This window comes from Phaethon aethereus (assembly GCF_964289735.1).
Source record: "Phaethon aethereus genome assembly, chromosome: 1".
Lineage (NCBI taxonomy): Eukaryota > Metazoa > Chordata > Aves > Phaethontiformes > Phaethontidae > Phaethon > Phaethon aethereus.
In genome coordinates, this window is record NC_138575.1 from 52030169 (window position 1) to 52043415 (window position 13247).

Here is a 13247-nt window from a genome sequence, read left to right on the forward strand (position 1 = left end):
TTCCAGAAAAATGGTCATACCTCTTCCTTCCCTTAAACTTTTCAAGTCGTATTTGTTCATTTGGAAAAAAATCTTTGGCCAAAGTCTGAATGCTCAGTATCTGTATTTAAGCAGTTCTTCCAAATAATTGCTAAAAGCTCAGGTGTTCCTCAGAATCTCCCAAGTGAGTAGAATTTTTTTTTTTCCTTAGTGTAATGCTGCATGCTGAACCTGTTCATGCATTTATACCAAAGGTATCACTGCAAGAATGCCATCATTAGCCATGGCTTCAGTGCTGAAGCATGTAACTTATTTACTTACAACAATATAGAAATCTATAGGAAATATCAAGCAAATTTTACTTCCACTGCAGGGCCTGCAGCAGCATCAAATGCTGCTAAAAATCAAAAAGTATAAAAACACAGTATGGTTAAGTCCAGTCCTGTCTGTGATGTAGGGTAGTCCTGCTTGAAAAGAGAATAGAAATTACAGTATGTTATGTTTGTGTTTTCTTTGCATAGGCATTCTTTTCCTTGCATGCATCTGCAGTCGCCATTTAATTCATGAAATTAATTATTTGCTTTCATGGTATGCAACAGCAGAGAAATAGTAGGTGGGATTGTAATTAATCTTTTGCATGAGAAACAGAATAAAAGCCACAGTATTAACTGCTGAAACTTCCTCCCTGCTCTTCCCAATAAAAAGCAAATGAAGAAGTGAAAACCCTTTCAGCTCTGAAAATCTCTTTCAGCTCCTTAAACCCAGGGATTGCTCCCTGTAGCTTGAAAAGTGTGAAAACTTAAAACAGAATGAATTTGTTTAGGGACTTTTCTGTCAATCTGTTTAACGTGGATTAATACTGAAGGCCATCAGTATAGCAGAGATCTGTTGAGGTACAAAACCTGTAAAACAGATTGAAAAAAAGTTGAGGAAAACCGCATACCTATTGAAACTGAATAGTGGGAATACAATTAAAAGCTTTTGTCATTAAATCTGAATGTTTATCTGAAAGTTTCAGGTTTTAGCAGTCTTACTCCACATTCACAGCTACTAGGCATTCATTAGCAAGTGATAAAGAATATACGAATTAGCTGCTGGTACTGAGCCAAAATAGAAGCATCTGCATTCTTAAATTGCCTGTAGATTTACAAAATTTTATGCTTTTTTTTCTTACCCTAATACCCAAAATATATTTAATGTCACAAAGCATGATGCTTTAGAGCTCACACAGGAGAAGAGGTTGCCAACGAATGAAGATATATGTACTTTTTAATTACACCAGTAATGCAGAGCCCCAGCAAGCTTTTGGCAGGAAGGAGCTGAATTCAGTACCATGGGTGGATTCTGCTTCACTTGAGGGGGACCATTTAAAGTTGACGTAGATTTGATTATCACGGGATCATGGCCACAATTTATTCTGCACATTGGCTGTCATAGTATTAGATTCCAGTTTATTTAAAATGAGACAGAGAACTTCCTACCTTTTAATACAAGTCATAAAAACCAGCACGATGTGAAAGAATGCAGCCAGTCTTAAAAATTTATTTAATGTTTGCTTTCATTTTGATTAGTGCCTTTTATAATTTAATTACAAGACATGGAAATGTAAATTAGCATGATGGAAGTAAGTTTACGAGTAAATGTTTTATGATCACTAATTGACCGAGGTTGGTTTTATTCATGCACATTCTGTATACTAATGACTGTTTGCATTCATCATATCAGAAGTTATCAAGTTACAGAAACTTTATAATCCTGCATTTGTGAAGCACAACTGCAGTATATATTCAGACTAACACAAAATTCTCTGTCAAATTTGTTTTACTGTAACGTGATCAGGTGAAAAAAAAAGTGCTGCTTTCTCAACCCTTGTTTTAGGTGTTTTTCTTTTAATGTGCTTACGGTATAGATTCCATTCTGTAGTTTAATCTGGGTATTTAACTGACCAAGATTTGATTCTGATTGCATTAGAGAAGAGAGTATTTTTTCTTAGAAGGGTAACTGTTGTTCCCACAAAAGTGCAGATTTTCCACCACTGGGATCTCCCCATGCTAAGTTGGCTCTATGGGAGGAAGAAGCAGGAGCTCCCAAGCAGAGAACAGAGATACGCGCACGCTTGGTGGTCATCGTTAAATGGTGTCCTCAGCCTCAACGGGACGAAGGAGGTGGGCACCTCCTTGGTCGCGAGCAGAAGCCTACAGAGGAGGCAACCCGTGCAGATAAGTGGAACAGCTACCACAGTCTTCCACCTCGCAGCTACCCATGTAACTCACCACTCACATTTGGCAGGAGAGACAGAGAAACATCTATCCACGTGCTAAAAGCAGGAGAAGGCTATACATCTTCTCCAAGTTATTTTAATCTTCTGTAAATTATTTTAATCTGAGTGTATTAACTTCTTATGTGGAAAGATAATGGGGTCAGCTATCTGTCTTCAAATAGTACAGGATTTACAGTTCATTTTTTCTTGCTCCTTGGTCGAACAGGTTTTGAAACCCACTGACACCAGGAGGCAGACCTGGTGGTTCTGAAAAGACTTTGGATGGGCTGCATGATCTGTGCAGTTTGCAGGTGTATAGAAAAGAGATGTATATGGTGATACGTAGAAGAGAAATATTTTTCCCTGTTCCCTGGAGCACCATTATTTGGAGCTGTTGCAAAACACTAATGTTCCTTTCCCAGCCTTTGAATCAGCCTGGTGTTTAATTAGCAACAGCGACAACAGGAAAAAACCACGATACCCAAATTATATAGTAGGGGTTGGTTTCCCGATAGGCTGTTCTACTTTTTTCACTGATCAGCCATTTGAGCTTCTTTCTTGTGTTTAAACAGGTCCTGAATCGGAGCCTCCTAAAGTTCACAGCAGCGAAATAACCCGGTAACGCTTCGTGATCATTTTTAACTTGCACAGGAGGGAGTAGGCGCTGCATTCTCCGTGCAGGCCTGCCAAGTGTCGTATATCTAGCGTGCTGCTTCCCCATCTGGCTCTCCAGTCAGTCGTTGCCACAGGTTGGCTTAGAGTTCATGAATTTGGATGTGCTGTAGGAAGAGGGCAGGCATTTGCCTGCAGTTCCGCCTGTTAGGACAGGGTCGGGAGAGAACAGCTGAACAAGACAGCAGAAGAGCAGCCGTACAAATGGAGGCCCACTGTCACCTCCCTCTTCTCCCTTTTCTAACAAATCAAACCAAGCCACCCCCTGCAGTTACCCAGCACCTTCTCTTTATTCCACCCTTCTCACCAGGACCTCTACCGTGATCTGGTCTTTGACTTCAGTGATCTGCAGCACCCACTGGGATCCCTGAAAACACTTACTCTTTGCCTTCCCTTTCATCCAGGATCTCTGGCGGCTGGCTCAAGGGGGGCTGCCGCTCTCAGAAGTCTCCGATCTCTCCATTAGTGGGAGCGTTGCATACTTGCCTTCCAATTCAGTTTCTGCAACCCCACCTCACCTCTCCTGAAAGCCTGTCCCAACCTGATCCGCCAAGTGTTGTTCTGCTTCGTGACCCATTTCTGCCATTGTGCTCAGGCCAAGGGGATTTCGCTTTAAAGCAAATATACCTGGTTATGTGCAAGCTGTTTGCTATTGTGACATTCAGTCATTAAATAAATTCTGGAACATGGCACAGCTGCCAAAACACACAGAACACTGTCTGGCAACCATGACCATGCCCGTTCAGTACCACTGCTGGGTCTGTGGCTCAGGCTAGTTGAGCAAGTGCGCTGCGCACCAAGGGGGGTGGAGGGAAGCAGAGCCTGGTTATTTATTGTGTGTTTCCCTTTAGCTGAAGTGCCCCAAATGTCACTGGCGGCTGGTACATTAGCCACGATGTCTCTGTGGAGCTTCAAAGTCCCTTTTAGCATAATTTCCTATAGTAACCAAGGCTGTGTGCTTCTTCGCTGTGGGCCGTTGCATGTATGCATGTACCCCTAGTAGCTTCTGAACCTGTCGGCCAATTTCAAGAAGCCTGCTCCTTCAAGGAGCAATTTCATGAGTGTCTTGAGAATCGGTAAGCAGCTGGAGAAGTCCTGAAGCACAGGTCAGCTGTAGGACTCGCACCTGGGGGAAACAAGGCTTCTTTGGTTTGCTGCTTGTGGAGCTGCTTGATCTAACTTTAGCACTTTTCGGGGAAGAACTGTACTCCAGGTGCCAGAAAAGATGATTAAAGAGGACTCTGAAATGCTTGCTTTGAAGTCTTCAGAAATTATGAGCAGGATCTGGTAAGAGGGTCAAGTGAACAACAATTAGTGACTTGAGTCCAGATTGCTGAAGGACTCTGTACAGCTATCAGTAGGAGATAGGAGGCCAGATGCATGCCTACGCAGTTACTCCCTTTTACAGTCCCATTCCGGTTATGCAGGGTCTGAAGCCCAGAATCACCTATCTGTTTCTGATGTGATTATATAAAAGTTAGAGCATTTGCCTAGCACTGTTTCTGCCAAGGGCTCTTACATGCAATTGTGCTCTGTTTCAGCATACCCCTTGGTTCCCAGAAGAGTTTTCTCTCCACCAGGCTCCATTTGAGAGGCTGGGAAGCATTCTTGAGCCTTCCCAGGGAAATCTCTCTATTTTTTTCTGGAATGATTTATCAGGAGAAAGGGAATGAACATGACTCTGCACTTCAGCATTAAGATGTGCATCTCAGAGAGACCTGGATTCCCATCTCCTCTTCCAGCGCTGCTTCTGTCTTCTTATCCAGTGAGTATGTACATGGTCATTTAAATGGATAAAATACAGAAGCAGCACTGTTGTCAGAGATCAGTCCCCAGAACATCCTTTCCCAAGGGACAAATTTATTAGATAGTTATTAGGTAAGAAGTGGGCCATTGTATCCCTGGCTCCCCAACTGTCCCCTGGACTGCCTGTGGGAGTTGTCCTTGCAGGATTAGGTGGCAGCTGATTGAGACTTCTTTCAGCACTTTGGATTCAGGTACATCATTCCATCAAAGTCCCTTTTACACAGCAAAGAGCAAAAGCCAAAAAGTTGTTTTTGTGTTGCATCACATAAAAATGTATTGACTGCATAAGGGAGAAGACTCCCTGAAACTCCAACAGATGCTTTTGGGCATGCAGAGAAGTCATACTTACATGGAGAAGGGTCCTTTAGCGAAAACCGTAAGATACTTTGGGCTGATGGCAGTTCTGGGGAATGAGCTGGGTACTTTGCAGATCACTCAAAAATGCCTCAACACTTTTTGCTGCTGTGTCCTGTGTTGGAGCCAAGCTCGCTTGCTCCCTGCTGCCTTCCAGCAGCACGGAGAGCAGGATGTCCGTTCCTCGATACTGATAAAGATTTTCCCATGGTGCAAGACAGCCTAAGAGATTATCTATCTCAGCTTTTTTCATCACCTAGAGATGGTGATGAGAAAGCAAAAGCAAAAAAAAATGTCTTCAAGTGATTCAAAGCCCATTTTCACTGGACTTCATCTTCCATCCTCCCACTTGTGCCAAGTGGGACAGAGCTGGGGCGAGTTTATTTTCCATCCCCCTGATTGTTGCAATATCTTCTTGGAGTCTCCTACTTAAAGCTGGAGAGGTCCTGAAGAAAAAGAAATGCAAAAGTGGTGACTGGCCTGCCTTTGCCCCATATATAGCTTTGGTATCTGGGTTACTCTGTTTTGTCTGGTACGTGTCTGTGACACTGTCTATTTATATCCAGTTCTGTTTCCTGTCCATACTCACCAGGACCTTCATATCTTCCAGTCTGTGCAGTGGTCTGGAAGCACAGATGTACACACAGGTTAGAAGTTGTCAACATCTCCTGTTTTTTAACTGGGACGACTAAGAAAAAGACTTAGACTGGACGAGCTTCCTTGACCAGTGAGAGCTGGAAATGGGAAGAAGCATGTTCCCTCGTGCTGCAACTTTGAATAGAAGGACCTGCGGGTCTTTCTGTGGGCTGGTTACAGCTGCAAAACCAGGGTGGACTGTGTGCTCCCCACCTCCAGCCTGGGGGATTTCATGGTGCCAAGCGCCATGCCAGCAAGTTGGCCAGCAGTCCCAAGAGAGCAGCTCTGCACCAGGCTGGCTCACTCCCCAGCACAAAGCTGTCAGCTTCCCATTCCTGAGGGACTGAGGGGCTTCAGCGTGAGCAACGAGACTTCAGCCTCTAAATCTCTGCAGCATGCGGCCCTGGCACTTTGCGGTGTAGACCGTGCCCACAGCTGGACACAGTGTTTCTCTCGATGTGCTCACTGGAGATGACGGCACCACAATTCGCCTTCTCTGGGGAAGCCCTCAACACCCTCCGGTGGTGCCCCAAGCCCTGCTTCTTCCCGTTTCTAACAGCGCAGTCCTCGTTTTGCTAAGCTGAAGCATGTACCTAACATAAACACGTACACCTCCACGTCAGGTCCACCTAAAGCAAGAAGAGCTTCACATTTTTTGCAAAATCAAGGTCTCAGTATCCTAAACGTACCTTTCAAATGCAACTGCAGGATCTGCATAATTGAAACTTTTGCTCTGATCTCATTACCTCCCTGAGGCACTTCCTGACAAATGGAGATTATAAGTGAGGGTCTGTAGTAAACATAACTAAAAAAAGGCATCTTTAATGTTTTTGCAATGTGTTCAAAGCAGCTTGGGTGCTGAGCACAGAAAACTCATTTCCCTTTTACCTGAAATGCCATCATGTTTATTAAATTAAGAGTGGCATTAGTTCTAGAACATAGCCAAATCTTTTTGTGATTTTGCATTTGTCATAACTAAAAGATCTCACTAAATATTTCTCTATACCTCTAAATAATACTGCCCGTCATATAATATTTGTCTCAAGTTTTCCTCAGTGACTTTGTATCAGAGCTGAAAAAGAGCTATCACAGAAAATAAAATGTGACTAAAATAAGTCCTTTGTATTAAATTTAACATTTGGCCTCTGTCCCAGAATTTTCCACATCCATATTAAAATCAGATGGTAGCATAAGATGAAAAGATTTCCTGGATGGGTTTTATTCTTACTCTTATTAAAGGGCTGATAACAGGCTGAAGGCAAGATACTTGTTGTAGTAAAAAAATCTGCCTAATATCAAAGGCTGGATGGACAAGCTGACATGTATTATTGTTAGGCCTCCCTGCTTGATCACATTTCAGTATCATAAAATCATTTTTCTAGTGAACATGAAGTATAAAAATTCCAATGTGAGAGCAAAAACCCCAGGCTGGCAGGTAGCGCTCCTTTGGGCACGCTGCTTTATGCTTCGTAGCTGATCATAAGCCCATGCAAGGGTTTAATATCAAAAAGCAGTGTTGGCAAGAGAACAGTGTAGCTATATTCACTTTAAATTTTATTTATTCTCAAATATTTGCGTTCATGAAAGGCACTCCCTCATCCTGACTTACTCGTGGAGCTGGTATCACGTGTGATGTGACAGCGTAGGGCAGCCCCACCAGTATTGCTCAGCCTTCTTCAGGAGCTGCGCATCCTCTGCCCTGTCCCCGAACCAGCCACTTGCCCTGGGTTCCTTTGGCAATCTGGAGACAGAAAGATCAAAGGGACCTAAATACTCTTCAGAAAGCAATTTTCCCTTTACTCAAAGCAGCTTTGTATAGTACTTATGTATGATTGGGCTTAAACTGTACAAACGTTTCCAGGCTCTGGGTATTCTATGCAAAAACAATTACTTTTGATAAAATGAAGGAGTGGTGCTTTCTAGTGTTGCTGTTCTGCTGTAGTGGAGACTGCGAGCATGATATTGGAGCTATAAATTAGATTTTGCAAAGAGGCTCTTCTGTAGGGAGTCTGCTGCTTCAGATGACGGGCTATAATTAGCACTTTCTTGGGGATATTTTTGCTCTGTTTTGACGCAGTATCTTCAGCAACAAAAGTAGAGAAGCAATTGCAGGCTGCATTGACCCTTCATTTTAGGTTGTGATCGCAAAAGGTATGGAAGGGCAGATATGCTTTATAGGTATCTTATGCTGCTTTTCTAAATGCACCTTTCTAAACCAACTGATATGTGGTTTGAATTTACAGGCAGAGAATGGTTTCACCAGCACCGGGTGTTTACAGCATCACGTCAACATCTGAGCTTATACCCAGCACTCCTTTTACAGTCAATGGAGAGAAATGCGCACGTTTAGCGGAGTAATTAATCTAATTATTTTAGACGTCTTCTTTTCAGTCACATGGATGGTATTCTAGAAGAGCCTATTTCTCTCCTTAGTGATAATTAACCCTAGTATAATTAGTCCAGGAGGGGCTATCTGTAGTTAGGTGAGATGGATCCTATACAGCATGTTTCTGAAGAGCACTGTATTCTCACTCTGCTATTAACACTGTTTGTAATAATGCTTTGTTTTGTTTCTTTTTTAATGATAAGATTACCATAGGGAATACACAAAGAGATCACTTGTGTTTGTAAGAAATACTTGGTTCAGTCCCTAAATGATTTTTACAGCTGATAATTACAGCTACCTTAATGCTACCTGAGAAAGCTGTTTTGCTAGTTATGTTGATCGTGTCCTCCGTGACTCAGGTACCTGTTCAATGTTAAACATCTTCTTGGATGAAGAGTGCGTCTGGGGACTTGGGCAATACCAAGGGACGTAGGGCAGAAATCTCTGAGAGAACATGGGACTTTCTTGCACTCTCCTGAAAACTTCAAGGAGGCCAGAAGAATGGGGTTGTAGCACATAGATGCCTGTTTTCAGGAGTGTTGCTACAACTGGGATGAGGGATAAGGAGGCATAATTTGTATTGGGGAACAGTGTTGATGCCCTGTTCATCCGGGTTCACCTGAACCATGCTTACGGGTTCATTCAAATAGAAGAAAAGCCCCCAAAGCTGGTCTCCTCAAGATGAGTTTGCCATACGTGACAGGGCACAAAGCATAAATGGCATCTTAGGAGACAGAAGAATTTCCTGTAAACAGCTCTCAGCAAAAAAAGAGAGTAATGCCTAATAACTCAGGAATCACAGTTATTTCTGAAGTGTATAAACAGAGTCACAGAGTAGGAGTAATAAGGTATTATTGGTCCCATATTTGCCATTTGTCACTGTATCGTACTGGTGCAAGCAGATTGATTGTCAGAGGGTGATGGCTGCTGGAAATGTGTTCCTTGAAAACCTTTCTTGTTCACTATCCCAAAATCTATAACTACTTTTGGAAGTCTTAGCTTTGGAGTAGAATTCTAATATCGGGATTACTGACGCCCAAAACCTCAAGGCACCGTCGTATGGTCCACTGAGCATTAGTTTTCCTCTAATTAATCTTCTGGTTAATTATGTAAGTAATTTTTCTAGGTAAGTATGTATTGTGTTTCTTTAATTAGTTAATTCTTTCACCTAAATTTTGCTCATTCCCTCCTTTGTCAAGGCCTTACATTAATATTTGCAGCATTGCCTAGTGACATGTGACATTCTTTTTCTTTTTTTTTACAGATACAACTGAAATTGCACCATATATTTTGAAGACTTCACCAACAGATCAGCAGCTGAACAAGCTTGCAAGGAGGCTGGGACCCGAATGGGAACATATAGTTCTGTGCTTGGGTTTGTCCCATACTGACATCTATCGATGTAAAGTCAATCACCCTCACAACCTGCAGTCACAGATCGTAGCTGCCTTTGTCCTGTGGAGACAGCGTTTGGGGAGAAAAGCAACAATCCAAAGTCTGCAAGCCAGTCTGATGGCAGAAGAAGTGGATCCTTCTGTGATACAGTACATGCTTGAGTGAAGCCTTGCTATTGATTGAGAGCTTTTGTTAAATTAATTAAAGAGGATTCATGGAAATGTATGTTGAAGAACTGACACCTCAAACTGGAAAAAAATGGGGTTAGGGACTGTGGGTTTATTAAGCTTAAACATTTTCTGGTTTTCTGTGGCATCTTGTGACTTATAATTCTTCTCATGCCAGATTAATTTTTAGCAGGCATTAAAAAATGGATCACTCTTTCCTGTTCGCTTTTGTACTATTCCGGTGGGGATATAGGGTGACACTTAAAGCCCTTGCAAGCAGGAGGCCCTGCAGTGAGTTTCTGGTTTCATTGCGGGAGCAACACTTGGTTTAACCTATTTTCTGGACTATGTAGGAGCCCTTTTTACTGCTAGTAAATGCTAGTTCCATGGTATCTGAGCAAGAAATGAGAATAATCACTGTTGCTAATTTAACAATTTTACAACAGTTATTGCAGGTGGCTAATTTCACATTTGTAAAAGTTTTAGCGCATACAGTTTTTTGCTAGGATAGATGGCTGCCACCTTAGTTTGCCTTTGAAACTGCCCCTAAGTAGAAGTAACAGGCACCTAGGTGTGCCTGTGAGGGTTTCTCCTGTTATTATTTAATGAGTTTCTGCAAGGAGATAGGCACCGTGCGCATATGCCATCTCTTAGCATAGCACGGGTGAGGAGTTCTCAGTAAGACACGCAGTAGAGAATTGACCAGAAGATAGGCAAGGTAGGCAAACAGGACGAGAAGGGGCCTAAAAAATGCGACCACTTCTAAGTTGTCCATGTTTGTCTCTGCTAATAAACTAGGAGACAACCTGGTGCCTGCTGAGTCTTCATACTATGCTCTGGATCCAGGCAATCTCGTTTCACAGTTGTTCATAGGCACCTTTTTCTGACCACTGCAAGCCCAACAGGGTACTGAAGCTTGCAGGTCCTTTCTGGTCACAATGAACTCCCCACTGCTCTCCTTCCAGCTTGTGCCATCCACCAGGCTCATTTGCTTTCTACCAGTTTTTCTGCACCTAATGGGGGCAGCTTTGATACTCCTGTCCCTAGCTCTTTGCCAGCTCTAATTGTACCACCAGCGATGATTAGATTTTACCCAGAAGAACAGTAAAGCTTGGGCTTTTCTCCTCCTTCCCTCCTGCCAAGTAGTTTATCTTCCTGCTGGAAGAAAACATTGAGGTTTTTGCTGACCAGGTGAGTGGGAATCAGTCCACAGGGTGCACATCCAGAGGTGATGGAAGTGACCAGCTGTTCTCGGAGGCCTGTTAAGAGGCAGAATACATTTTAATTCTCCCTGGGCAGTTTGCTGTATAGTAAATGAGGAACAAAGTTTGGATGCAGGGTTTCTAGGTCTATTTATGAGCAAGTTCTGGTAGACTGTTTCATCTACAGAGTCTTTGCCAAATAGCTTCCCATCCTACAAGACCTTCCTGGTATAATTTAACAGCCTAACAGCCTTGCCAGAAGTCTTTATTGGGGCATGAATGAACTTTACTCCTTTTTTTTTTTTTTAAATTTTTTTCTATACCCAGATTTTGGAAGATGTCTAGGAAATTAGGAATTAGGAAAGACAAAGAGATTTTAAGGACAGCCTGTCTGCCTTGTTTTTAGAAGCATGAAACAGAAAACATATCCTGGCAGTATCAGCTCCTACAGGTCCCGAAGCAATCTGGTGGTATTTTGGTTTTGATCTTTTGTATACAGTTCTGACCTTCAGTAAATCATGATCCTGTTATACCTCACTCAGATCTTAACTATTCATATCCTATTATGACTACTTACAGAGTTTGAGTCTATTGACAAGTCCCAAATAAACAATGTAAATCAATTTAGGCTTTGGGATTTATTTATTTTTCTGTTTCATAATGCTTTAATGCCAACAAATACCTTTTTGGTTGAAAACCATCCTAGAGCAGATGTACAGGATCTATCTCCTACCTATCTCTCCTATGTCCTTTTGGTCAAGCATTGGAATAGGCTGCCCAGGGAGGCGGTGGAGTCACCATCACTGGAAGTGTTCAAAAAACGTGTAGACGTGGCACTTCAGGATATATATGGTTTAGTGGGCATGGTGGTGTTGAGTTGATGGTTGGACTTGATGATCTTAAAGGTCTTTTCCAACCTTAATGATTCTTTGATTCTCTGATACATGGACCAAGTCTTAACACAGACTGATCTCCAAGGGAGTTGTCCCCAGTTAACCCTGTGTGAAGGCAGTGCTCCAAGGCGGCAACCACTCTGGGCAGTAAAGCAGAGTCATGGGCACACTCACAGGGCCCTGATACCTTCTGCTTTGGGTGAGCTTTGTGTTTTGTGTTCTTCATTTGTAAGACCAATGTCAGGTTATCAATAACTAATACACTTAGAGCATTTTTAATGATTAAGAAAACAGCCTGGAGTAGCTATGAAGTCTCATGCCAAAGAAGCCTTCCTTGAAAGCCAGGTTTCCCTCTGTGTATCTACTGTGGGCCACTGGAAACCTGGTGGGTTGCTATCATACCAGGTAATTTCTCCATAGTCTTCAAACTGGTCTGTAGCTGGGCTAAATTCTGCATCCTGGCAGTGGTACCGAGGTGACAGGAGCCATGGCTACACCAGGAATTTAAAACCTGGCCTCTCCTATTGTAGAACAAAACACTTACTTACTTAATTAATATTTTGTAGTTAGTTTCAGATTCCTAGGCTCTAAATTAATACTGCAATATTTAAGTTGCAAATATTGAAGGGAGAGGTTTACTTGTTTTATAAGACTGTTTCCATTGTTGTTATTTTTAAATTCATGGAAATGTTCCTATTAGACTCTTCAGTATTATTAAAGCTTGTTTTTGCACCACACAAATGTAGGGACACATTTAACTTGACAGTAGTATTCCTTTAAACCAGTGGATTTTTCCATCCTCTTAAAAATATTTTTCTTCTGTATGTAATGATTTATTTGCACAAGGATGCAATTAAGACAATTTAATTCTTCAGATGTATAGCAAGGCCTCTCATTCTCTCTTAGACCAGCCACAAGGTCTTAAAATGTTTATTCTTCTCTGGCTAATTTGGGAGGAAATGTTATTTATTTACATCTCACTCATAGACAAGCCTGTGACTTAAGTATTGCTCAGGAGTGAGGCAACTCAGTGAGCGAATTTCCCCATCTCTCCCTTTGCCTCAACTCCCTTGCACCACCAGTTTGAGCGACGGCAGGGGGCTTGTGCAGGGGCTCCCGTGCCCCCAGGAGTGGAGCACGGGGCAGGCTGATGGCCGAGGCAGGCCCCCAGCAAGGGCTCATCCCTCTTCCACGGCTCATCACTTGCAGTGACCAGCATGGCCACCTCAGGCTTCGGGCTAGTGCATGGGCTCAAGGGGCAAAGGTTAGCCAGCGGCAACTGGTCTCTGATGAGTTTGGGTTTCTTAACTGATGTTGAAAAAGCCTTTCTAGTGAAAATGGTATTATTGCTATCTACTTACTTGCAGCAGTGTTCAGAAGCCCTGAGAGAGGAAAGCGTAAAGGTGGCTCCTGCTGGACCTTCCATTGAAATGGGTGGCTTAATTTCTGGTCCTTGGAAAAAATAGTCATTGATTTTGTTCCTTGGTCTACAAAGGA

At 42.6% G+C, this 13247-nt stretch overlaps 1 protein-coding gene across 1 annotated transcript in view; it reads left to right on the top strand.

Moving 5' to 3' along the window:
• CRADD (CARD and death domain containing adaptor protein) overlaps positions 1–9741 on the top strand; it is a gene marked incomplete at its 5' end in the record, with an annotated part of 77078 nt that extends 67337 nt beyond the window's left edge. Inside the window, one exon of the mRNA XM_082013784.1 lies at positions 9358–9741. Within this exon, the coding sequence (XP_081869910.1) occupies positions 9358–9653 (296 nt within the window). The 3' untranslated portion in view covers positions 9654–9741. The remainder of the gene's footprint in view (positions 1–9357) is intronic.
• Between the last annotated feature and the right edge of the window lie 3506 nt (positions 9742–13247).